Here is a 27,881-nt window from a genome sequence, read left to right as displayed (position 1 = left end):
TGTGTATGGTTGGGATTAGACTGGGTACAGTGGCTCATGCCTGTAATGCCAACACTTTGGAAGGCTGAGGCAGGAGAATGACCTAAGTCTAGGAGTTTGAGACCAGCCTGAGCAACATTGTGAGACTCCATTTCTATGAAAAATAAAATTAGCTGGGCGTGGTGACACACGTCTGACTGAGGTCACAGCTACTGCAGAGACTGAGGGTGAGAGTGGTTGCTTGAGCTCAGGTGATTGAGGCTGTAGTGAGCTGTGATTGCACCACTGCCCTTTAGCCCGGGTGACAGTGCAAGATCCTATCTCCAAAGAAAGAAAAACGCTCAAATACCTTGTTGGTAGTTTTCACTTTGTAATATAGCTTTATTTTCCGTGGTTTGTGTATACTTGGACTAAGAGTGTGGACTATAATTTCTTGACTCCCGTTTTCAGCATTAGAGGCCAGAGTTAGTTTATGAGGTCTCTTGGCACCAAATGAGAAAAGGGGTTAGCTTCAGTCTGGAATTACTTTGGTTTTAATCTTTTGCAAGGAAAAGTTAGAGTCATAGTTCCAGCTTGTTATTCTCATTCCCTCTCTCTTCCTGCTTCCTTCCTTCCCTTTGAACAAATGTTTGAGTACCTGCCATTTGCTAGGCATTGTTCCAAGCACCCAGAGATATTATAGTGAACAAGACAAAAATCTCTGTTTTCCAGAGATGGTTCTAGTGGGGGAAACAGACAATAAGAAAGATAGATAATTAAAAACAATTTTCACGAAGGTTCTATTAATAAAGCCAGGAAGCGGGAAAGAAAGGTGTGTAGGGGGTGTTTGGAGAGGGGTTGCAATTTTATAGGATAGTTAAGGGAAGGCCTTAATAAAGTGTCATGTAAGGAAATGACCTGAAGAAAGTGAAGATAGTTGCCTTAATAAAAGGTCCTGTGGGTGACAGCTTGCCTAACATGTTCAGCAAACAACAGTGACGGGATTGGAATGAGCCAGGAGAACAGGAGATGAGGCCAGAGAGGTAGCAGGGATTGGGTGATAGAGGCTCTCTGAGGCCTTATAGGGTCATTGTCAGGACTTGGGTTTTTAGGATGGTAAACAGCTAGACTAGGTTTTGGGTAGAGGAGAGACATGATTGAACTTATCCTTTTATACAATATTAGGCTGGTGGTTATGTTCATGAAAATATCCTGAAAGTGGTCAAGGGTGAGAGCTAGAAGCCTGTTTAGGAGGCTCTTGGACTCATCTAGAAAGATTCAACCAAAGTACTAACAATGAAGTGGCAAGAAGTGGTTGAATACTGGATATATTTGAAGACAGTGCCAATAAGATTTGCCGATTGATTGAATGTCAGGTGTGTGTGTTTCTGTGTCTGTGTTTATGAGAGAGAGAGGTGGTAGGAGGTTGAAATTAAGGATTACGTGGAGTTTTTTGACCTGAACAGATCCATTCTAGTTGAAGCAGGTTTGGGATGGCATATAGGAGTTGGGGAGGAGAAAGTATCAGCTTCATTTTGGTCATGTAAAGTTTGAGACATTTTTTAGACATTCAAATAGAAGTGTTGAGTAGGCAGGTAGAAATAGGAATCTGGAGTTGAGGGGAGTGATTTCAGCTAGAGAGGAATTTGGGAGTCAGAAACATAGTTGGATACTTTAAGCCATGAGTTTGTGTAAGATCACCTAGGAAGGAAGTGTAAGAAAGAAGATTTAGTGATTTCACGCATGCAGTCTTACAAGGAATTCAAAAAGACAATAGAAAAGCCAGGTTAGTATGTCTTGAAAGAGAAGTGAAGAAAGTATTTGAAGGAGGGAGTAACCACCTGTATTAGATACTGCTTATGGATCAAGCAAGGGTGGTAAGGACTGAAACGTGGACATTGGATTTAGTATAGTGGAGGTCATTGGTGACCTTGACTAGCAGTTTTGGTGCAACAGTGGATCCCTGTGTTGAAGAAATAATGAGAAGAGACAAATAGACATAATGAGTATTTGCCGTCCAAGGAAATTGAGAAATGGGACAATAACATTTCCTCTGGCTTCCTGTTATTAGCAGACCTCCTGATCCATCTTCTTTGCTGTTGCTGCAGTGCTTCCCTGGTATTGAAGGAAATACTTCCCTTCCATATAGGCAGGGAATGAGCCTGTCTGAGATGCTCTTTATTGGTCTCTTGGAAGCCAGGAAATGCCAGACTTGGGTTACCTTCTTTCGGTTGGATAGTGTTTATTAGATGCCTTTGTCACTATGTTGTTCCTTTAGTCCTGGGGCCCTTAACTAGTTTGCCTTCCCTTTTCTACCTTTCAGAGTTTTCCTTTGATCGCCTCTTGTGTTATTTGCAGGATTTATAATTGTGCTTAGAACAGGGATGAGCTGGGAGAAAGAATGGCGTCTACACCACCTGGCCTGTACCAGGGCTGCTTCTATTTGTTCACTTTTTTGTTTGTTTTGTTCCCATATCTCCTCAATTCCTTTTTACTACATTTATTTTCAAGAACTAATGAGTTTATTAACAAATGAATTTTTGGTTCAACTCATTTTCTTGAAGATGTATTCTGTTGCTAAACCTCAGTGTCTTTAAGGACTATTTGTGAAAATATGGTCTCGGCCGGGCACATTGGCTCACACCTGTATTCCCAGTACTTTGGGAGACCGAGGTGGGTGGATCACCTGAGGTCAGGAGTTTGAGACCAGCCTGGCCAACATAGTGCAACCCCATCTCTACTAAAAACACAAAAAACTAGGCATGGTAGTGGGCACCTGTAATCCCAGCTACTCGAGAGGCTGAGGCAAGAGAATCACTTGAACCTGGGAGGTGGAGGTTGCAGTGAGCCGAGATCGCGCCACTGTACTCCAGCCTGGGTGAAAGAGCGAGACTCCGTCTCAAAAAAAAAAACAACAAAAAAAGTATGGTCTCGTACATATCTTACATAAGAACTAAGAGGCTTTTTCTTCATACAGGTACATGAGACTGAACTCTCTCAGGCAATTCTTACACATACTAAAGTTGGAGCATTATTACTGGAGATTGTGCATTGGAACTTTTTTGATTCCTCAATAGCTGACTGGGGACTCAATGATAATAGCTAGCTAAGTGGTGGGGCCAGGATTTGGAACTCAGTGTTCACTGACTCCGAACACCATACTGTTTTCCAATAAACCATATTTTCAAAGTGAGAAAGAAGATGTTTTTCTATTGATTTAGTATTAAAATTCTCTCGTTCTAGAGATAGCCAGAGGCAAGTTCTTGCTATGGAATATGTGGGGCTGGATAGGGATGAAAGGGAGACTTTGTCTAAATACATTGTACTTTTCTAATCCTTCACTCTTCTGGTTGTTGTTGTTGTTTTGGTGACAACGTCTTGTTGTGCTACCCAGGCTGGAGTGCAGTGGCATGATCTCGACTTACTGCAGCCTTGACCTCCCAGGCTCAAGCAATCCTCCCTCCTCAGCCTACTGAGTAGCTGGAGCCCTAGGCTTGCACTACCATTCCTGGCTAATTTTTGTATTTTTTTTGTAGAGACGAGGTTTCACCTGTTGTCCAGATTGGTCTCGAACTCCTGAGCTCAAGCGATCTTTTTGGGTTTTTGTTTTGTTTTGTCTGTTTGTTTTTTTTGAGACAGGGTTTCGCTCTTATCACCCAGGCTGGAGTGCAATGGCGAGATCTTGCTCACTGCAGCCTCTGCCTCCTGGGTTCAAGCAATTCTCCTCCCTCAGCCTCCTAAGTAGCTGGAATTACAGGCACCCACCACCATTCCTTAATAATTTTCGTATTTTTATGAGAGGTGGGGTTTCACCATGTTGGTCAGGCTGGTCTTGAACTCCTGACCTCAAGTCATCTGCCTGCCTCAGCCTCCCAGAGTGCTGGGATTACAGGCATGAGCCACCATGCCTGGCCTTAAGCGGTCTTTTTGAAAGAGAAATTAGTATCACATATAGAATTTGAACATTCTAACCTCAGTTTGACTTCTGAAAGGAAGAAAAGTAGACAGAAAATTAATTCACTCTGGAGGAGCTACTCTGGAATGGCAGTACTTTGAATAACTGAGAGCCTTTCACTATTTGTCATTTGCTTTATTCTTGAAACATAACAGTCTTATTCTCTAAAAAAGACACAGTAGGCTATGCGCAGTTGCTCACACCTGTAATTCCAACACTTTGGGAAGCCGAGGCAGGTGGATCACCTGAGGTCAGGAGTTTGAGACCAGCCTGTCCAAGTGAAACCTCATTTCTACTAAAAATACAAAAGATTAGCGAGGCGTGGTGGCGGGCATCTGTAAGTAATCCCAGCTACTTGGAAGGCTGAGGCAGGAGAATCGCTTGAACCAGGGAGGCGGAGGTTGCAGTGAGCCGAGATCGTGCCATTGCACTCCAGCCTGGGCGACAAGAGCAAAACTTTGTCTAAAAAAAAAAAAAAAATTAAAAAATTAAAAAGACATAAAAATAAAAAAGTAACTAGCCTAGTATTTTGCTCAAAATTTTCGTGCTCAAATTCCATGTTCAGTCCTACAGCCAGTCAAGAACTGTAAGCCATTTCCATATTCTTTGTCATGCCATTTTGTTCTCCGTTAGAACACTTCAGTTAAGTGTTTTTAAAATACAAACATTTGAGAATTAAACAGGATAAGGCATCAGCTAAATCTCTCTAATTTTGTTTATATTTTTTGCAAATTTACTTGTAAACTACATGTGCGCAGACATCTTTAAAACTTGTTGTACAGTTAAAACACATGGTAGTTCCTGTAAGGAGGCATGGATAATCTAGTTGGAGACCAGTTATATATATGACATGACTTGGAAGTAATAGCACATACAAATAACAAAATGAGAGGATCCAACTAAGCTTGAAGAGGGCAAACAGTGAATTGTGATGCACGATGCACAAGGAAAAACTTCCCTGGAGAGACGTGGGTTTTAGTGTTATAAGATGCTTCTGGGTATTTTCAGGTTGGAAATTTGCATAGGGTATGACAAACAATTACATTTCTTTCATCGTGCTAGGCAGGGTATATAATATGTATATGTTTACAATGTTTGATGAAAAATCTGACTGATGGGTATTGAAAGGAGTTTAAAGTACCTTAAATGATTTTTAAGAGATTGAGTGTATTTTAAAACATATCTCAGTCTTAATCTTAAACATGTGAAAATTTAATGTACAAAAAATAATTTATCATCTGACCTACAGAAAATTAAATGTATCAGACTACTAAAGGTTGTTTGTTTATTTATTTATTTTTGAGACAGAGTCTCACTCTGTCGCCTAGGCTAGAGTGCAGTGGTGTGATCTTGGCTCACTACAGCCTCCACCTCCTGGGTTCAAGCAATTCTCCTGCCTCAGCCTCCCATGTAGCTGGAAGTGCAAGCCCATGCCACCACGCTGGGCCAATTTTTTTGTATTTTTAGTAGAGACAGGATTTCACCATGTTGGTCAGGCTGGTCTCGAACTCCTGACCTCAAATGATCTACCCACCTCAGCCTGCCAAAGTGCTGAGATTACAGACATGGGCCACCACGCCCAGCCTCGAGGTGTCAATTTATCAAGTTCAAAAGTATGGGCTTGGTGTTAAAGGCACAGTCAGTAAAATCCACAATGTAGGAAATTCTAGAGGACAGATAGTGCTGTCTCTTCCACAAATTGTGAGGAAAGAAAAGGAGGAGGAAGAGCGTGTTAAAAGCTTGAGATGTGCTAACCACATGAATTTTGTGGATCTTATTTGACTCTGATTTGCAGAAAAATGAGACATTACAGGAAATTTAACCAGTAACTGGATATTTAACCATAAGGAGTTATTGTTTTTTAAGATTATAAAATATTTCTGTGTATATTCTTAAAGACCTTACATTTTAGAAACACATACTGAAATATTTAGAGGTAATGATGTGATGTTGGGAATTGGCTTAAAAATAGTTCATAAGGTGGGGAGATAGATGTTATAGATGAGGTGGGATTTGCCAGAAGTTGATAGTTGAAATTAGTTGATGGTTATGTGGGAGTTTATTATCTTTTAGCTTGTATTTGTAAATTCTCATTTGAACAGAGTCTGAGATAAATAAAAGAGCATGAGGGAAGATGAGGATTACTTATATTGTTTATGATTAACATGGATTACCAGGTTCTGTGGGCCTAGCCCTTTCTATATCCATTGTCAGAGATTGGAAATTACATTCTTATTTGTTATTCCTGTTGGAGCTCTAACCACGTAACCATTGTATACATGTCGTTTCTTCTTTGTGACACCCCACAGTTCCACCTAATATCTTCTGCTCCACATCCCCAACCCCTATCAGTTTGTGCATCCAAGTCCTAATTTATGCTTTGGAGGTCTGTTTAAATGTTTATATCACAAGTCTTTCTAGATCCCCCAGTCCAAATCTGATATAGTTAGGATCTCTTATCTTATATATGATTATTTGAGTATTAACGTCTATCTGCCCCATTAAATTGTGAACTTGAGCCACAGTTCTTGTTTTTGCGTCTCTAACCTAGTCTAATTCTTGGTAACTAATAGTTGCTTAAATATTTGTTAAATGGAAGGAAGAAGTGAGTTCATAGTGGGCTAAATGCTTGGCTGAAATAAACTACCAAAAATATACAAATTTCATTTCTATATTAGAGATCATCTGGTTGAAGCAGTAAGACAAAAGTGCTGTGTTCAATTTCAAAGGTCTGTCAGGATGAATTGGAAGTTTAAATAGAATTGGCTCTGGGGCTGGGTGGGGTGGCTCACACCTGTAATCCCAGCACTTTGGGAGGCTGAGGCTGGTGGATCACTGGAGGTTAGGAGTTCGAGACCATCCCGGCCAACGTGACAAAACCCCGTCTCTACTAAAAATACAAAAATTAGCCAGGCGTGGTGACAGGCACCTGTAATCCCAGCTATTCAGGAGGCTGAGGCAGGAGAATCACTTGAACACGAAAGGCAGAGGTTGCAGTGAGCCGAGATCGTGCCCCTGCACTCCAGCCTGAGTGACAGAGTGAGACTCCATCTCAAAAAAAAAAAAAAAAAAAAAAAAAAAAGTATTGGCTCAGGTACATCTGTTCCACATTATTGCAGATATCCGTAGAAAGCTGACACAACTTAGGTCATGTGACAGATAAGAATGGGTTAGACGAAGTGTGTATCTGAGTTTTTTCCTGGGTTTTACTTTACAACTAAATTGTGGGATATTTAACTCTGGACAGTTTGGTTCTCTTCTTTTTTCCTCCCTGTGCTTTATTAAATTTGAGGGTAATGTCACTGATAATGCAATGTCTATTGTAATAGACTACATTGATTTTTCTGTTTAGAGTGGAACTTTTAGAAAAAGTTCAAAGCTCAAGAAACTCTCAGAATATGGCTTGTTGTTTCAGTTACCAAACTGAAAACAGTTCTGTTTCCTGAATTTATCTCTGAGAGATTTTTCTTTAATCTTACTCTGTTTTTCTTCCTTTTTTGTACCTTTTTGATATGGAATTTAAATCCATGGTTATAATAACTAAAATTTTTTTTTTTTTTTTTTTTGAGACAGTCTTGCTCTGTCCCCCAGGCTGGAGTGCAGTGGCACGATCTCCACTCACTGCAACCTCTGCCTCCCGGGTTCAAGCAATTCTCCTGCCTCAGCCTCCTGAGTAAGTGGGTACCTGAGTAGCATGCTACCAGGCCCGGCTAATTTTTATTTTTATTGTTTTTGTATTTTTAGTAGAGACGGGGTTTCACTATGTTGGTTTAGCTGGTCTAGAACTCCTTACTTCGTGATCCGCCCACCTCGGCCTCCCAAAGTGCTGGAATTACAGGCCTGAGCTACCATGCCCGGCTGACAAAATTGTTATTCTTATCTAATATACACATTTTAGGTTGTAGTTAGGATTACATCATTGTATGGCTATCACAACTTTGTGAAGCAGATATTGTTCTTATTTCCAGAGATCAGTTTACATGTTTAGGATCATATAAAGTAAGTAAAAATGAGAACTTGTCTTCTGATCTTTCCTCTGTTTCACACTGTTTTGAGCTAGGTAGTGAGTATTTGTGAGTGGTTTTTTGTTGTTTTTTCATGTGACTCAGCAATTTCAAGATTTCTCATTGCTGTCCCACAGTGACCCTAACTCTTACACTGCAAACTGTTAATCTGGCAATTGTATGCTCTGGGATGATCTCAGTTTTATTTGAATCTTTTGGTTTTTAAAAGTTATCTAAATAACCTGGAGATTTCAGAACTTAGATGTCTCAGGATTTCCTGCACACTTGGAAGTAGCAAATAAATCCTTTGTCAATTTATCTACCAGTTTGAATGTAGCACTGTGTAGCTCCCTGTGAACCGTCATTTTACTTTAGTTGGCTAATAGAACCTTTGTTTCATTAAAAGGAAAGAATCCAGATGGGACTGAAATCAGAATCAAAGTTTCCACCATTCGTATTTTTCTGGCATATTTGTTGCCTTAATGAGATTTTTAAAAAATTTATGTTAATACATCAGGGAAGAGAAGCATAATCCACCAGCCCTGTTCTATTGGATTTACATACAAATTTCCCATCTTGGAAATTAGATGACTTAGTTAGAGGCACTAGGCCTGGTAGTCAACATGTGGTGTTCCATGTGGTTCAGTGTCTAGCTTTTGGTGTCACTTTTAGATAATAAGTACAAAAGAGTTGATCTATTGATAATCCCTTTAAAACCCATTGATTATTAATAACTTTAAATAACTAAAAACAAAAACTAATTTTTAGCCAACATGTAAGTTGAACCCTGAATTTGTAAGGGGGGTGAAAAAAGGACTTTCACTGTATGGTTTCAGTGTGTGTTTATAAAGGGTTTGTTTTTTTTTTTTTTCCTTTTTGGTGGGGATGGGGAGATGGAGTCTTGCTCTGTTGCACAGGCTGGAGAGCAGGAGCTTGTGATCTTGGCCCATGGCAGCCTCCACCTCCTGGGTTCAAGCAATTCTCCTGCCTCAGCCTCCCATGTAGCTGGGATTACAGGCGTGCGCCACCATGCGTGGCTAATTTCTGTGTTTTTCATAGAGATAGGGTTTCACCATAGATTTCACCAATGAGAAATCTTAAAATTGCTGAGTCACACACACACAAAAACACTCACAAGTACTCACTACGTAGCTCAAAAGCAGTGTGAAACAAACACAGGAATGATCTATATTCTTTAGAGTCAACAGAGCATTTTAAATTCTCTGTGGTAATAGTCTAACTGTGTAAAAAGAACTATTAAAGTATAAGTTCATAGCTAATGAAATATTTTTATACAACATGTATTTCTTATGTAAACCAATACTAGCACATAACTGGTTAACATTAAGATGTACTATTCATGTGGTATCACAAAAGTAAATATTGATACTGCAAAAGTAATTCATCGTGTAACATTTTAATGAATTTTTGTATAGCACATGCAGTCAAAGCCACTTTTACCAGTAAAAAGTTTATAAAAGCAGGGAGCAAAATATGAGTTGAAAAGAATTCCCACGCAGGTGATAACTACAGTACATACAGTGCATATTTTTGTGTGGACTGGGATAAAGCACACAGGAAAGTCAAACGTTCTAAGGCATTCTAGTGGCCTACTCAGACACATAGTTAAAACAGTTACTTCACTAATAGCACAGAAACAAGCAACAGGAGTGAGTTGACTCATCAATGTTAGAATCCACTTGATTTTCTTCATTATTGATAGTGACTGTATTAGAGACAAAGTCCTCATTGTATTTAAAGTTACCATTCTACAGCCTTAGTCCTGTGTTCTTTCCTACAGTCTGTACGGTATAACAGTAAACATGTCCCTGATATTCAATGAGTGTCCCTTGTTTTAAGCTGTAAATTGTCAGAGTGAAAAATTTACACTTTGAATGTTGAGGAGGAGGTCTATCTTTACCTCTGATCAGCTGAGTTTGTATGGCTTGTTTTTGTTAGGAACACAAGATGTGAAGCTCTTATTCTTGTGTTACTGTTTTGTGGTGCTCTGCTCTGCCACTGGAGTATGATAACTAACTTACTCCAGACTTGTTAGCTGTCCACCTCTCACGTTTAATGACAGCTTAGCTTTCTGCTCATATTGCTGGTATTTTGAACACAAGATACTTTTTGGACACTTGAGTTGAGGTTTTCCATTTTTCATTGGACGTGATCAGAATTTGAGCAGCATTATGGAAAAACAACATTGTAACAACTTCTCCTGGAAATCACTTCCAGTTCTAAACCATCATATAACAGATACACTTGTAAAATGAAACTTGTTCATCAATTGGGAATTGTTAGTATTCCTTAGTGCTGCCTTGCCTTTCTTTAATTAGTTTATCAACCATATTTTCCAAAACATATCAGGAGGCTCACTTTGTATTGTTATTTAGGTAAATACCCATGTAGGGGACGTAAGACTTTAATATCCAAGAAAAAGAGTATTTATCAAAGTTGTTGTGAACTAAAATGTTTTAAGTAATTTTCTTTTCCTTTTGTATTTTCAAACAAAGGAGCCGCGTGGTTCCTTAAACATTAGAATGCCAGGATGAAAAAGGTTTGAGGGGAGTTTATTGAGGAAAAGTAGTATGATTGATGTTGGGAAGAGCAGCTAAGGAGGCTGTCGGGGTTGCCCAGTGGTGATAGATGGGGACCTGGTGTGGTGATAGCTTTAGGAATGAAAGGAATCTATAAAACCAACAGATTTTGCAGGATAGAAAGGTGGTGAGCCTTGAAGAGTAAGGAAAGTTGGGAATAAAATACGAGGGTTAACTAGTTTTGTCTCTTTGTGGGTAGGGGGCATTTTTCTTGTTCAAGAATGATCCCCTAGGTTCTTACTGATCTCTTGAGATCATTTCCTGGATTTGGGGTAGAGCTAGACCTACAGCCAACATTGAAGCAGATAACTGTACTTTAAAAGTATCTTTTTATCTTGAAGTGCTTCCATCAAAATTAGGGAACTGTAAAATGTCGTCTTTCTAAAAGAAGAGAAATAATTGATAATACTTTATCACAGTGGTTGATTTGAATGGTTTATGTTTGGTCCATACAAAAGTTAAAATACCATTGCTGTCCTTGGTCTTAATTATTATGGTATGATTAAGTATTAATTTATGTCTTACCCTATCGTGGTCAGATTTGGTAATTATTGACATTTTGTATTTTGTACCTATGGGAGACTGTGTTCAAGTTCACCTATAGTTGCAAGTTTTAGTAGTGAGTGTGTGTATCCTGATGGGAAGTGGGACTGAGGGCAGTGTGACTGCTGCTGCTTTTTGGGAAAATAGTTTTGTGGTAGATTATGAAGTATTAGAGAATATAGTAGACACCATGTAACCCCAGTCTTAATATTTAAAGAATGTTAATGTCACATTTCTGTCCTGTTTTTACATGAGAAAGACATTACATTAAAGGTAGGGCTAAAATCCAATTTCTCCATCCCCTTTCCAGAGACAATGAGCTTGATTGTAAATTTGTTGTATATCAGTTCTATGCGTTTTAAAATATATTCATCACTTATCTGTATTGGTTAACAATCCTTATTGTTTGTTTATTATTTTTGTTTTCATACAGCTTTTGCATTCCCCATTGTTGGGATTAAGTCACGTTGATACATACAGTAAATAAATTGCTAGATAGTATTTCATCAGATTCCTTTACTACTTGTGTGTACTTAATCTCGTTTAGTTTTTTTTATAGTTGTTTCATTCAACATTATGTTCTGAGATTTAATCATGTTGACACATACAGGTGTAGTTAATTTTATTTTTATTCCTATAGAACTATTAAATGAATAAATTATAGTTTATTTACCAATTTCAGCAGAATTGGAATATAATTAGTTTTATCTATTACGGACTCTACTCCAGCGAACCTGTTTCCTCATACAGAGGAATGTGTAATTTATGTTCTCAGAAACAGAGTTTCATGACTGGGCATAGTGGCTTGTGTCTGTGGGAAGCCAAAGGTCAGGAGTTTGAGAACAACCTGAATACCATAGCAAGACCCCATCTCTACAACACTTTTTATTAAAAATTAGCCAGTGGGGTAGGCTCAGTCGCTCACACCTGTAATCCCAGCACTTTGGGAGGCCAAGGCAGGTGAATCACGAGGTCAGGAGATCGAGACCATCCTGGCTAACACAGTGAAATCCCATCTCTACTAAAAATACAAAAATTAGCCAGGCGTGCTGATGGGCGCCTGTAGTCCCAGTTATTCGGGAGGCTGAGGCAGGAGAATGGCGTAAACCCGGGAGGCAGAGTTTGCTGTGAGCTGAGATTGCGCCACTGCACTCCAGCCTGAACAACAGAGCCAGGCTCCATCTCAAAAAAAAAAAAAAAAAAGTTAGTGCTGGGTGCCGCGGCTCATGCCTGTCTGTAGTCCCAGCACTTTGGTAGGTCGAGGTGGGCGGTTCACCTGAGGTCAGGAGTTTGAGACCAGCCTGACCAACATGGAGAAACCCTGTCTCTACTAAAAATACAAAATTAACTGGGTGTGGTGGCGCATTCCTGTAATCCCAGCTACTCAGGAGGCTGAGGCAGGAGAATCGCTTGAACCCGGGAGGTGAAGGTTGTGGTGAGCCGAGATTGCGCCATTGCACTCCAGCCTGGACAACAAGAGCAAAACTCGGTCTCCAGAAAAAAAAAATAAAATGCCAGGCATGGTAGTATGCTCCTGATCCCAGCTGCTTGGGAGACTGGGGTGGGAGGATAGCTTAAGCAAAGGAGCTCTAGGTTACAGTGAGCTATGACTGCACCACCGTAATCCAGCCTCAGTGACAGAGTATGAGACCCCCCCATTCAGGGAAAAAAAAATTAAATACAATATCGTGATGGTTGGGTATGCACATTTTACACCTAACCAAGTATTTCTGAATTATTTTTCAAAAATGTTGGTTCCAGTTTTAACTGTTGCCAGCAATGTATTAATTGTTCTTTTCCATTTCTCACCAGCTGTTCGCTTTATCAGACTATGCGTTTTCCTATCCAGATTTCAAACATCTTAATGTTTTACCTAATATTTATATTTTAACCAAATTTTAATGAGATGACACATTTTTATATATTTATTATTTGCCTTTTATGTGAATTTATTTCTATTAAGATTGTCTTTTTTTCTTTCAATCTGTTTCTGAGAGTTCTGTTACATATTCTGATGTTTAATCGTCAGTTATATGTCTTAGATATCTTCTACCAAAATGTAGTTTGCCTTTTAACTTTATTGGATTTTCTATTGTATGTTGAAAAGTGGGTGATACATTTGTGTCTTATCTAAGAAATGCTTCCTGCTCTAAATCCCAAAGATGTTCTTGTAAGTTTGGCTGTTCATGTTTAGCAATTTGAAATGCCAAAATTTTGTAATTACATCTGAAGGGAACTAATTTTACTTTTTCCTTCTAAAGAACTGGCCATTTTAGTACTATTTATTGAATAGTTTAATCTTTTCCCCACTGAACTGATTTTTAAAAAATTACTCTGTATCTTTTATGTATCTAGTTCTACGTTTTGAGGCTCTGTATAGTTTTGCAGCACATCTGGCTATCTGGTAATGTGAATTTGCATCATGCCTTCTTCTTCCAAATTTTTTGCTGTTGGTCCTGTATTCCATGTGAACTTTTGGATCTGTTTCTCAGCTTTCATTAAAAATACTGTAGGCAATTGGATTGGAATTTCTTTGAATTTATAGATGTTCGTGAGAATCGCCATCCTAAAAAAATGTATCCTACCGTTTATATAGATCGTTATGTTTTCAGGCATTATTTTCTCTATAAAGATATTTAATGTATCATTAGTTTTGTTGGTGTTATGAATGGTACTGAAAAAGTGAATATTTTCTACTTTATTAGTTTTTAAATATTCTTTACTGAACACTTTTGCCGATTTCTTTATTAGTTTTGATAATTCTTAGTGTCAGTTGGATTTCCTGTATGGATTATTCTTAATATATATTTTATTTTGGCAGGGACAATACTTTTATCTCCGAAGAAATCAGTGGGATTTCAGAGAAACTGTGTGTCACAGTATCAAGATGCTAGAAGGCAGTTCCACTCAATTTGGGAAATACCTATTTGAAAGTTTACATCCATGTGCATCCTGAGGAGTGGGGGGTGTCTGTTCCTGTCTGTCTTGGGTTTTTCTTGACGCTAGAGTTAGTCTCTGCAAGGGACTTTAGAAGTTAAATTCCACCCCCCTACCCCACCCTCCAATCTGGTATAGATATTACTGTTGCTCTTGGATTTCACTCAATTTATTTCCTTTTAGGAGACGCAGGTCAGAATGGAGATGGGCTGCAGACCGGGCAGCTATTGTCAGCCGCTGGAACTGGCTTCAGGCTCATGTTTCTGACTTGGAATATCGAATTCGTCAGCAAACAGACATTTACAAACAGATACGTGCTAATAAGGTAAGGGATAAGTATCTGGTGTTTTTAAATAGAGCCAAAAACTATCAATATTGCTTTTCTCTCATCCCCTCCCACCTCATAACCCCCATAACCCCCGTCTTAACTATTGTAAAGTAAATGGTTTAATGACCTGATATAGTGGTTTAATTTGTTTAAGAACCTGATTTAGCTGTGCGTAGTGGCTCACTCTTGTGAGCCCAGCACTTTTGGAGGCCAAGGCAGGAGGATCATTTGAGCTCAGGAGTTCGAGGCCAGCCCGGGCAACATAGGGAGACCTTGTCTTTACAAAAAATACAAAAAATTAGCTGAGTATGATGGCATGTGCCTGTAGTCCCAGCTACTTAGGAGGCTGAAGTGGGAGGATCACTTGAGCTCATGAAGTGGAGGTTGCAGTGAGCCAAGATTGTGCCACCACACTCCAGCCTGGGCAGCTAAGACCCTGCCTCATAAGAAGGAAAACACTATTAGAATATAATGGTTAATTGAATATGTATTTAGAACAAAATAGTGTGGGTATCTGAGTTAATAGGAAACAAAACAGACTGAGTAATGCAAGCCATTGATGTAACTGTCATATTTGTTAGATTTGTGGAAAAGTGCCTATTATGTATCAGCAGTGTTCCCCATAGTAGGGTCAAAATAGTGAACAAAAATCCTACCTTCATGAAGCTTACATCTTTGCAAAGTATTTTTTATATTAGCTTGGTATGACTGAGCTCTTTCTTTATCTAGACCCACGTCTAGAAAAAGTCTATTGCTGCTAAAACTAAGGGTCAAAATGCCTTGACCTTAGTACTAGACAAAGCCTTAAGAATTAAGAAAATGGCTTTACCGTGAACAGTATCCATTAAATTAATTAGTAGGCCAAAAGTTAAAGGTTGATCAACTGATAAAATGAACAAAATGATCAGGGTTTGAAGTGGAAGTTCTGTGGGCTTACTTAATCATTTGAACTTTTATTCTAAAAATTTCACTGCAGACTTCTAGCTTCTTTCCAGATTGAGGATATGTATATGTATATCTATGTGTATGTGTATATGTATATGTATATGTATATGTATTTGTGTGTGTATATTCCACCCCCCAAAAAAATTCAACAGAGCATACTTTGAGGATACAGTCCAGAGGGCTCACTTTTTTATTCTTTTTAATTTGTTCCCTTAGGGTAGCATACAAATTAAATCCTGATTTACTTGTTTAAAAATTAGCTAGAACAAAACTAATAAACATTCTAGATTTGGTGAATATTTTGCTTTCCCAGCTCTTCACAAAGGAAATTTTAAAGTGAGATTTGTAGAACATGAACTGGAATGGTGACTAAGAATAACGAGGAGGTGACTGGATATGCCTATACTGAGGAGAAAAACACAGTCTTTCTCTATCAGGGACACCTCTTCAGTGTCTGTTTCTAGGTTTTTATAGCCAGTAGTTAAGTGGGAATTTCTATATTTGAGAACTAGAGTCTCTTAGTAACAACTGAGATTAGTACAATAGTAGTCATAAGTGTTGCTTCATCTTTTTATATACATTCATAAATATATATGTGGGTTTATATATGTGTATATGTTGTGTTATTTTAGCTGCCTGTTATAAAACTGCTACATTTCATAGAACTTAAGATGCTATTGATTGTAAGATGTACCATTATTTTAAGTACAACAAAGAAATTATTTCAGTTAAACTAGGGCATAACAGCAATTGTAAAATGCATCTTGATTTAAAAGTTGTTGACATGTGGGGAAAGTACCTGTTAGAACTGATGAAATACTGTGTATCAATTCTCAGGAAACTTTGAGATTACACAGAAGTATAAAAAACACCCCCCCACCCCAAAACAAAATCAAAAAACACAACAGCTCAAAATTATCTCACTACCAACATTATGGTACATTTTCCTAGCACATAAGTAATTTGTTCAAACACAGTCATGTTACATATGTGCCCTGAATATTTCCCAGTTGGTTTTTGGAAAACGTTTTTATTGGCTGCATGCTATTGCCTTTCATTGTTGACTATTTAAGTTACGCTTATTATTAATATTAAGTATGCCATGACAGGTATCTTTATCTTAGTCAAAGATATGAATGCTCTTTTATGTTCTTAATGCATACTTTAGAGAAGCATTTTGGCAGTGTCAGTTTATAGTCTCACTAGTTGTCAGTTTATAGTCTCACTAGTTGTGTATAAGAAGATACCTCGGCCGGGCGCGGTGGCTCACGCCTGTAATCCCAGCACTGTGGGAGGCCGAGGCGGGCAGATCACGAGGTCAGGAGATTGAGACCATCCTGGCGAACACCGTGAAACCCCATCTCTACTGAAAATACAAAAAAATTAGCTGGGCATGGTGGCAGGCGCCTGTAGTCCCAGCTTCTAGGGAGGCTGAGGCAGGAGAATGGCGTTAACCTGGGAGGCGGCGGAGATCGTGCCACTGCCCTCCAGCCTGGGCAACAGAGCGAGACTCAAAAGAAAAAAAAGAAGATACCTCATTTGTTTTTGGCAGGGTCAGTTTATAGTCTCACTAGTTGTGTATAAGAAGATATTCACCTCATTTGTTTCATGCTTTATTCTTCAGCTCATCACTCAGAAGCAGTGACAGAGCAGTTTTCAGAAACTTTCAAAATATCTGAAAAGTATTTCTAAATATCTGGAAAATAATCTGGAGTTTTGTGTATACCGTCACACATTGCTTAATGAAAGGGAAACAGAAATGTGTTGTTAGGTGATTTCATTGGTGTGTGAACATCATAGAGTGCACTTAAATATAAGCTGAGGGCTGGGCGCGGTGGCTCGTGCCTGTAATCTCAGCACTTTGGGAGGCAAGGAGTGGGAGGCCGAGGTGGGTGGATCACCTGAGGTCAGGAGTTCGAGACTAGCCTGGCCAACATGGTGAAACCCTGTCTCTATTAAAAATACAAAAAAAATTAGCCAGGTGTGGTGTCGGGTACCTGTAACCCCAGCTACTCGGTAGACTGAGACAGGAGAATCACTGGAACCCAGGAGATGGAGGGTCCAGTGAGTTGAGATTGCAACACTGCACTCCAGCCTGGGCAAGGCAGAGCGAGTCTCCATCTCATGTACATACATACATACATACATAAAAGCTGAGGTGGTATGACCTACTATACACTTAGACAATATGGTATAGCCTATTGCTTCTAGGCTATAAACCAGTACATCATGCTACTATACTGAATACTGTAGGCAATTAGTGGTAAAGATTTATGTTTTTAAACATATCTAAACATAGAAAAATACAGTAAAAATATAATAGAAAAGATAAAAATGATACACCTGTATAGGGCACTTAAAGAATGGAGCTTGCAGGACTGCAAGTTGCTCTGGGTGAGTCAGTGGGTGAAAGGTGACTGAATGTGAAAGGCCTAGGACATGATTGTACATTACTATAAACTTTATAAACACTGTACACCGAGGCTACACTACATTTATTCTAAAGATTTTTTCAGTAATAAATTAACCTTAGCTTACTGTAACTTTTTGCTTTATAAACTTTTAAGTTTTTAAAACTTTCTCTTTTGTAATAACACTTAGCCTAAAACACAAACACCTTGTCATTGTACAAAAATATCTTCTTCACACCTTATTCTACAAGTTTTTTTCTATCTTTAAAAGTTTTCATTTTAAAATGAAAAGTTTCATTTTTTAAACTGTTTTGCTAAAGACTAAGACAGAAACACACACATGAACATAGGCCCACATAGGGTCAGGTTTGTCGGTATTACTGTCTTCCACCTTCACATCTTGTTCCACTGTTAGGTCTTCAGGGCCAACAACACACACGGAGCTTTCCATTGCCTGTGACAGTGCTAACAGAAGGATCTGCCGGAGGCTGTTTCACAGTTCACTTTTTTTAATGAGTAGAAGTACACTCTGATGATTAAAAGTGTAGTATAGTAAATACATAACACTTTTTATTATAAGAAATAAGTGTTTTTTAACAGTAACATAGTTGTTTATTATCAACTATTATATTCTTACTGTACATAATTATATGTGGTATACTTTTAATAGCAGCACTGTAGGTTTCTTTACACCAGCATCACCACAAACACATGAGTAGTGCTTTGTGTTATGACAGGAAATCTTCAGCTGTACTAAAATCTTCTAAGACCATCATTGTATATGTGGTCTGTCATTGACCATAATGTTATTTGGCACATAAATATATGTTGATTATCCAAGAGTTTCATCATTCAAAGCAAATTGTATTAAGCACCATACTTGGACTTGGTATATTTTTGCTTCGAGTTGTGACTTTGCTACCAGATGCTTACATGAACCTTGAGAAGAAAAGTCACTTAACTTTTCTGAGCTTCAGTTTCTTGGTCTGTAAAATACAACATCATAATCAATCTTTTACTTCTTTGTTTGCAGTCTAAATATATGGTGTCTATTACAGAGTTCTGATAGGAAGAATAACACTGGGTTGATAGTTCAGTAAGTAATGCATCAAGAAAACTCACAGCTTTACCTGTTGTATTTATACATTTATTTTTCAACAAATGGATTAGTTTCCTAGACTGCCGTAACAAACTATCACAAATGGGATGGCTTAAATCAGAAATTTGTTCTCTCACCGTTCTGGAGGCCTGAAGTCTGAAATCATGGTGTCAGCAGGGCCATGCTCTCTCTGGAGGCTCTAGGGAAGAATCCTTCCTTGTCTTTTTCCAGTTTATGATGTTGTGCTAGTCCTTGGTGTTCTTGGCCTGTAGCTACATCACTCCAGTTGCTGCCTCCATCTTCACATGACTGTCTTTCTCTTTGCATCTGTGTCCAGATTTCCATGTTAGGAGGACACCAGGCATATTGAATTTAGGGCCCACACTAAAGGTCTCATAACTTGATTACAACTGCAAAGACCCTTTTTCCAAACAAGGTAATATTCACAGGTTCTGGGTGAACATAAATTTGGAAGAGACAATATTCAACTTGCTCTAACAAGCCATGGAATTTTCCCCCAATGATATATTCACATACATTTAGTCTTTATGTAACACTGTAATAGTTTTTGAGCACTTGTGATATATCAGGCACTGTGCTAAGCATTTTACTCTCATTCATGATTTTCGAGATAAACAATGGAAAGTCAGTCAAGTAGTTTGTTCATGGTTACACATCCAAGTGAGTGCAGAGCTGAGATATGAGTATCAGGCTGCAGAGCTGTTGCTCAAGTTAGTAATCACTTTAAGTGCTTGGGGTTTGTTTTTTTTTTTAAGTTATTGAAATGGAAGAAATTTTTTCCTATTTGTTTTGGTTAAGTGAGTTGGTGTTCACGTTTTCCATGCTGCACCAAGATTTGCCAGAGCTGCCTGGGTTGTACAGACCTTTTTTTTTTTTTTTTTTTTTTTTTTGGGGGGGGGAGATGAACCTAGGTGATAGGTTGAATCTTGGTGATAGGCTGTTGAGTTGTAATTTGTCTTTCGGTGGGAGATTGGAGGGATGGTGGGGCTTTTCTTTTTCTTTTTAAGGATTTACTTTGTTGCTTGTTAGCATTAATTTTATTTAAGTGGCGTATTACCAAAAAAAAAAAAAAAAAAAAAAAGGTATTTGTGACTACTGCTAGGTGATTCTAGGATGCAGACACCAGTTTCTGTTCTGTCAGAAGGTAGGTATTACCTTCCAAGCTGTGGAGTAGAGTCCCTTTGGGAATAATGTTACTCTCTGGAGAAAGAATACAATTTCTGGGAACCCTTCTGTACTGCTTCTCCATGCTTTTGTGCTCTTTTAATTTTCATAGTTTGTCAGCTTGTTTTTTTTTTTTTTTTTTGGAGACGGAGTCTCGCTCTGTCACCCAGGCTGGAGTGCAGTGGCCGGATCTCAGCTCACTGCAAGCTCCGCCTCCCGGGTTTACGCCATTCTCCTGCCTCAGCCTCCCGAGTAGCTGGGACTACAGGCGCCCGCCACCTCGCCCGGCTAGTTTTTTGTATTTTTTAGTAGAGACGGGGTTTCACCGGGTTCGCCAGGATGGTCTCGATCTCCTGACCTCATGATTCGCCCGTCTCGGCCTCCCAAAGTGCTGGGATTACAGGCTTGAGCCACCGCGCCCGGCCAGCTTGTTTTTTAAAAAGAAACTCTTCCATGCTTTAGAAGGGGAAAGGAAAACAATATATGTACCTTGAGTATATACTAATTAAAAGTTTACTCATGTATGTTTGTTTAATGATCAGAGTAAATCTTCAGAAGCTTGTAAAAGGCAGAGCTAAATTTAAACTCAGGATTTTTTATCTGATTCAAAAGCATTTTTTTTTTCCCTAACATATTTTACTGTTTTGTCCTTTTCATCATTTCACTGAAACATATTTATTGAAATTTCACACCTGATAAATAAGGGGAAAGAATAGGGACTAAGCAGGTTTTAAGAGGCAGGGTCTTGCTCCGTTGCCCAGGCTGAGGTGCAATGGCCAGATCATATAGTTCACTGTAACCTGAAACTCTTGGGCTCAAGCTATCCTTCTACCTTAGCCTTGCAAGTACAAGTAGCTGGGACCATAGGCGAGTCCCACCATGCCTGACTAATTGTTAAAGGTTTTGTTTTTTTTTTTTTTTAAAAGGATGGGGTCTCACTATGTTATCCAGGTGATCACCTCAAGTGATCCTCCTTGCCTTGGCCTCCCAGAAGCACTGGCTTGACTCTTATGTTTTTTTTTTTTTAAATCCCCTCTTCTGACTACTCTTTGAGATTGCACAGCTGTAGCTGAGGATGGAAATGTTAAGAAGATGGAAGGTGGAAGAGTATTGAAACTTTTGAATAGGGAAAGAGCTGAATGGGAACTGCAGAAGCTTAGAACACCTTTCTCTTCAAAATTTTCGTAAAGCTCTTGAGGTTCTCATCTTAATAGGGTTTTTAAAGCATTGTAGACAACTTATCTTTTCAAAGTAGCCCAGGGTTATTCTTGTGGAACTGGTCTGCAGTGGGGTCACTGGTTTATCTTGAGATGCATAGGGAAGATTGACCTGATAGAGTGATGTAAGGAAGTATGTGAAATTGCCTGTTAGCTGTATTGCAAATACAGTTAAGAGAGGGTCCATCCACAGAGGAATCATTTAGGAGGTATTAAGGCTGCATGTAACTGTGACCTATTCCAATTCCTTTGGTCCTTGTGTAAAGCAGAAGCTTGCTTCAGCCTTGGAGTTTTCTAGGCCTGTGCAATCTAAGCATGATCCTGGCTCTGACTCGGGACATGGTGAAGGAAAAGGAGACTCTTGACCTTTTTCTTCGGCTTCTGTAAGTTGCTATTTCATAGTACAGTGGCTCTAAGTTCACTGCCCCCAGGCTAATGCCACAGCTATTCAACATTGACCCAGTTTAAACCTGGATTGTTAGGGAAGCCCACGTTGGGGGAACCATGAGAGGTGTGGAGTCGAACATTACGAAGTTTTCTCAGCTAATGCTAACCTTTCTTTTCATGGTTATTAAACATGAGTAAACTTTATCCCAAATAAATGTTATTGTGGCATAATGAAACATTGTATACAGAAAAGGGCAAAGTTATTAAGTGCATAATTAATGAATAACTATAGCTCAAAATATATTGAGTATATTTGGGGGATTGTTAAGTAATTATGTAGACCTCCTCTGTAAAGCCTCACTTTCATCAGTCTCTTCAGTTAGGTTCTTTTCTGCTCTGACATCACCTTCTCTCAACTTCTGTTATAGTACTGTCGTAATACTTTGTCTCCTTGTCTGTTCAAAGCTAAATGAACATAAACTCCTTATGGTAGAATCTGTTTTTATTTTATTATTGTGTTTTCACACTACCTTGCACATGGTAGCCACTCAATAGATGCTACCTGCATGAATGACTCTTACCTACTTGGATGCTTTTTATTTGTTCAGCCTCTTTTTAGCTGTTTTCATCCTTTTTGGTATGAGGTACCAATTAAATTAGAGGATCCAGTGTTTGGTTTTGAATGCCACAGTGAACTTAGATATCTTGGGGGCAATGGACAGTGTACGGATGACTGTTGGTTGCATCATTGTAACACTTGAGCACATATTTTCAAAAATAGGTTTAATTAAAACTAATGTGTATTCAAATGTCCTCTGAACAAATTAAGAGGAGTTCCATTCTTCTGGTTGTGGAAGCTAGAAACCTTGGCAGTGTCTCTGACTATTTTCCCTCCTATCTTGTAAGCACATTGGCATAGCTGGTTGATTCTGTCTTCAAATAAACATTCAAGCAGGGCACAGTGGCTCATGCCTGCAACCTGGCACTTTGGGAGGCCAGGGAGGGTAGATCTCTTGGCCCCAAGAGTTTACAAGCAGCCTGGGCAACATGGTGAAACCCCTTCTCTACTAAAAATATAAAAAACTATATTTTTTGGTGGTGGCATACGCCTGTAGTATCCCCTTGCACTTGTATCTCTCTTTCTCTCCTGGGCTTAAGTGATCCTCCTGAATATCTGGAACTACAGGTGTGACATTACACCGGGCTAATTTTTATTTTTTGTGTGTGTGTGTGTTGGAGATAGGGTTTTGCCATGTTGCCCAGGGTGGTCCTGAACTCCTGGCCTCAAGTAATCCTCCTGCATTGGCTTCTCAAAGTGCTGGAATTATAGGCATGAGCCGTCATGACCTCCTTCACCATTTCCACTTCTTAATCCCTCACTATCCTGTATTTTGTTCTCTTTAGCATTTAATACCTTCTAATATAGTACATAACATTTATCTATTTACATTGTTTTTCTTTGCCCCCAGTATTAGAATGTAATAAGCACTTTGAAGGATGGGTTAGGGGAGAGGGATAGGTCTCTTATTTTTTCTTGTATCCTTAGCACCTAACAAATGCTGATGAGTGGATAAATGACTGATTTAAATGAACACAAAAGAAGTGAAGTATTAGTTAGATCCAGCCTTTTGCCCCAGTTCTGCCATGTATTGGCCTGTAGAGACATAAGCTTTGACCTACATCCTCTGTGGGTCTATAAAATGATGTCGATGAATAGATGGTTCCTACCAAGTTTTATTATACTCTCTTAGGAGAAGGTGTCTCCATCGTCTCTCTGAGGGTTGTATTTCGAAATTATTCTGTAGGTTAAGGAAAAATTCTTCCCTTTGGAAAATACTGTATCCTTTCATATAACTGAAAAAAATTGAAGGAGTAATTTTATATCTAATTGTTGGATTTATCTTCTGGCTATAATTATTATAAACTTAATATTTTCCTGTTAGAAAAAAATTTATACAACTCGACAAATATTTGCTATGCATTTATTTTCTTGGTGTATGACTCTGCTAGGAGACATGGGGCATTTAAATATATTTGTATTTTGTCCACATCTTCAAGAAACTAACATAAGTTAACAATTAAAGGCTGGGTGCAACGGCTTGCACGTGTAATTCCAGCACTTTGAAAGGCCGAGGGCCGGGCGCGGTGGCTCAAGCCTGTAATTCCAGCACTTTGGGAGGCCGAGACGGGCGGATCACGAGGTCAGGAGATCGAGACCATCCTGGCTAACACAGTGAAACCCCGTCTCTACTAAAAAATACAAAAACCTAGCCGGGTGAGGTGGCGGGCGCCTGTAGTCCCAGCTACTCGGGAGGCTGAGGCAGGAGAATGGCGTGAACCCGGGAGGCGGAGCTTGCAGTGAGCTGAGATCCGGCCACTGCACTCCAGCCTGGGCGACAGAGCCAGACTCCGTCTCAAAAAAAAAAAAAAAAGAAAGGCCGAGGCAGGTGAATTGCTTGAGTCCAGGAGTTTGAGATGAGCCTGGGCAACGTGGTGAAATTCCATCTCTACCAAAAAATAGAATAAGTAGCTGGGTGTGGTGGCTTGCACCTGTTATCCCAGCACTTTGGGAGTTCGAGGCAAGTGCATTACTTGAGTCCAAGAGTTCGAGACCAGCCTGAGCAACTTGGTGAAACCCCATCTCTACCAAAAAAAAAAAAAAATTTAAAAATTAGCTGGATATGGTGGCATGCACCTGTTATCCCAGCTATTTATGGGGTTGAGGTGGGAGGATCACTTGATCCCGGGAGGGGGAGATTACAGTGATTCGTGACCATGCCACTGCACTCCAGCCTGGGTGACAGAGCTTGACCCTGTCTCAACAAACAAGAAACTGAGGCAATAATAAGTGAAATAAATAATGTGGCATAAGATTATGAATGCTGTGGAAATGAGATTTAAATACACAGAATGTAAGATAAAATCACCATGCTTTAGGTCGTCTGGCAGTATGGATAAAGCAAGTAGGAACTCATTAACCAGGGCATTTTCTTGGAAGGAGGTGGGACTTGTTGAAAATCTCTTTGGAAGGATGAACGGCAATTTGGACTGATAAAATATAAAAATCAGTATGAATAAAGATGAACAGCTCATGTTTGGTTTTTTTTTTTTTTTTTTTTTTGAGACTGAGTCTGGCTCTGTCGCCCAGGCTGGAGTGCAGTGGCCGGATCTCAGCTCACTGCAAGCTCCGCCTCCCGGGTTTACGCCATTCTCCTGCCTCAGCCTCCGGAGTAGCTGGGACCACAGGCGCCCGCCACCTCGCCCGGCTAGTTTTTTGTATTTTTTAGTAGAGACGAGGTTTCACCGTGTTAGCCAGGATGGTCTCGATCTCCTGACCTTGTGATCCGCCCGTCTCAGCCTCCCAAAGTGCTGGGATTACAGGCTTGAGCCACCGCGCCCGGCTGGACAGCTCATGTTTTAACCGTTAATTCAGGTTTTTTTTAACCTTTAACTGACTAATAACCCCTACCTCCAGCAGCAGCAACAGCTTCACATACATTGAAACATTTGTCTAGGAGATGATGCAATTGGTATAACACTAACAGAGATATTTGGGGAAAGTAGTTGGAAATCGATCTTAAAAAAAGGAACTGGTTATGGGAAAATTTGAATACTAAAATGATTTTTGACTTGCTTTATACAGGAAACAGGAAGGCAGTTTGGGCCCTTAAGCAGGGAGTATCTGTTGAATACAACATTTTTAGAAGGCAGTGATGTACAAGATAGCTGTCTTTTGCAAATAGTTTTTACTTGGACATGATAAAGTTTGTAAGGTGTATTTTATGCTTTTGTTTAGGGAAGAAAGTATTTTGAAGCAGAAGTTCTTTTAACCAGAGAAACCTCATTTTAAAGGCTAGGGTAAATGTTTCTTGCTTACTAGTTAATGACCTTTCTCTTGTTTCTGAGGAGACTCCAGTTCTTTTTTTTTTTTTTTTTTTTTTAATTTTTTAAATTTTGAGTTGGAGTTTCACTCTTATTGCCCAGACTGGAGTGCAGTGGCGCAGTCTTGGCTCACTGCAATCTACGCCTTCCAGGTTCAAGCGATTCTCCTGCCTCAGCCTCCCAAGTAGCTGGGATTACAGGGGCTCGCCACCACGCCTGGCTAATTTTTTGTGTTTTTGCTGGAGACGGGGTTTCACTGTGTTGGCCAGGCTGGTCTCCCACTCCTGGCCTCAGCCTCCCAAAGTGCTAAGTTTACAGGTGTAAGCTACCGTACCCAGCCTCCAGTTCATTTTTGTTGTTGTTGGAGATAGAGCCCAGGCTGGAGAGCAATGGTGCGATCTTGACTCACTGCGACCTCTGCCTCCTGAGTTCAAGCGATTCTCCTTCTTCAGCCTCCCGAGTAGCTGGGACTACAGGCATGTGCCACGACACCTGGGCAATTTTTGTATTTTTAGTAGAGATGGGGTTTCACCATGTTGGCCAGGGAACTCCTGATGACCTCATGTGATCCACCCGCCTCAGCCTCCCAAAGTGCTGGGATTACAGGTGTGAGCCACCATGCCCGGCCTCTCATTTTTGGTATAGGCTAAGTGTAGTCATATTCCAGAATAGGTAGGCAGTGCTTCTTTTGCTTTCAAAAGAAAAAGAGATACATATTTCTTCTTAAAAAGCTGAAATAAGTCTGGGCGCGATGGCTCACGCCTATAATCCCAGCACTTTGGGAGGCCAAGGCGGGCGGATCACCTGAGTTCAGGAGTTCGAGACCAGCCTCGACATAGAGAAACCCGTCTCTACTAAAAATACAAAATTAGCCGGGCATGGTAGTACATGCCTGTAATCCCAGTTACTCAGGAGACTGAGGCAGGAGAATTGTCTGAACCTGGGAGGTGGATGTTGCAGTGAGCCAAAGACCGTGCCATTGCACTCTAGCCTGGGCAACAAGAGCAAAACTCTGTCTAAAAAAAAATAAAATTCTATTTTTCTTTCTTAATGTTTTCCCCCCTTTTCTGCAGCTCATGTTTCATATTGGTTTTTTAGTTACAAGGACCCCAGGGATGGATCATCTGGTTTAGTGGCTCGTAAGAGTCTGTTGTATGGCCTAGAGAGCTCAGACTAATACAGTCACAATCTCTGGTCCCCTAAATCTATACTTTAGGATGTTCTTTGAGTCCAAACTAATCAAGTCTGGTGTTTTTCAACTTTACAAGTTTAGGACTTACCAGGGAGCTTTTAAAGAATAGTAGAATATCCTGCTCTGGGCATGGTGGTAGGCACATGTAATCCCACCTACTCCAGAGGCTGAAGTGGGAGGATTGCTGGAGCCCAGGATCAGCCTGGGTAACGTAGCGGGGAAGAGAGAGAGAGAGAGAGAGAGACACAGACACAGACACAGACACAGACACCCACCTCCATGTACCCACCATGCCCTGCCCCCCTCCTGCACTCTTCCCCCATGAAAAGGTAGACTACCTGGCCCCACCCCCAGAGGTACTGAGTAGATGTTGGACCTAAGCCAGTATAGTTTGATAAGGTTCACCAGGTGATTCTGATACAAAATTTCCATTAAGAGCTTCTTAATCTAGTTATATCTCTATTTTTTCGACCAGAGAAAGAGTTTGGGAACCCTGATCGCTTGCATCCCAGTCTTTCGGTTATATAGTGTCATAGCCTTATTTTTGTCACCTCTTCTTGCATCCTGCATCCGTGGTGGGATTCGTGTGTAGTATTTTTTTTTCCTTAATAAGATAACTTCTGCCTTTACCCATCCTGGCTCATTATACCTACTGTGAGGAGAACTTGTGGGTTCATTTTAATTTCTTTTTATGTAAATTGTTTCCTGGAATGACTTCCAAAGGTCTGAATTTGAAATTGTCAAGCAGGAACTTAATCTGAAGTAATATTTATGCTTATGAAAAACAGGTGCCTTTGGGCCAGCTTTTAAGAAAGCTGTTGGTTTCTGATAACTTGTAGGGGACTGTTCCACATTTGTTTCATTGAGTTTTGTTTGTGCAGGTGTAGTTGGTGGAGTACATGATTGATAATAGTAGCATTTTCAGCTTAGTAATTCATAAACTGCATTTGTTGTCTAGAAAAACTGCATTGCTGCTGTTAATCTAGTGGAGTCTAGTAATATGGTATAAAATGCCATAAGCTGGTAAAGAGTTCAGATCTGAAAGATATGAATAAATATGCTAAATGGCTGATGAGCCATGTAGGTCAGATTAGTCAAGTGGCAGAGAGGGGAGCCTGGGTCTGCTTCTTGTTGAAATAACTCTTTGGGAAAACAAAGCTGCCGCTGGTATAGTTTGTTTCTGAACCATAGGATAAGAAAGAGGGGGGCCTCTAGTACACCAGCAGTTCTTTTGAGAC

The 27,881-nt window shown here is 39.8% G+C and overlaps 1 protein-coding gene across 10 annotated transcripts in view; it reads left to right on the top strand.

Annotated features, from left to right (window-relative positions):
- LOC101004877 (KAT8 regulatory NSL complex subunit 1) overlaps positions 1-27,881 on the top strand; it is a 196,595-nt gene that overhangs the window by 116,721 nt on the left and 51,993 nt on the right. For all 10 annotated transcript variants that reach the window (XM_017950071.3, XM_017950069.3, XM_017950072.2 and 7 more), the window contains one exon: positions 14,181-14,322. In XM_017950071.3, coding sequence (XP_017805560.1) covers positions 14,181-14,322 — 142 coding nt within the window. The remainder of the gene's footprint in view (positions 1-14,180; positions 14,323-27,881) is intronic.

The sequence above is a fragment of the Papio anubis genome, chromosome 17 (genome assembly GCF_008728515.1).
Source record: "Papio anubis isolate 15944 chromosome 17, Panubis1.0, whole genome shotgun sequence".
Taxonomy (NCBI): Eukaryota; Metazoa; Chordata; class Mammalia; order Primates; family Cercopithecidae; genus Papio; species Papio anubis.
Note: the sequence above shows the minus strand (reverse complement) of the source record. Positions and strands in the feature narration are given on the sequence as shown.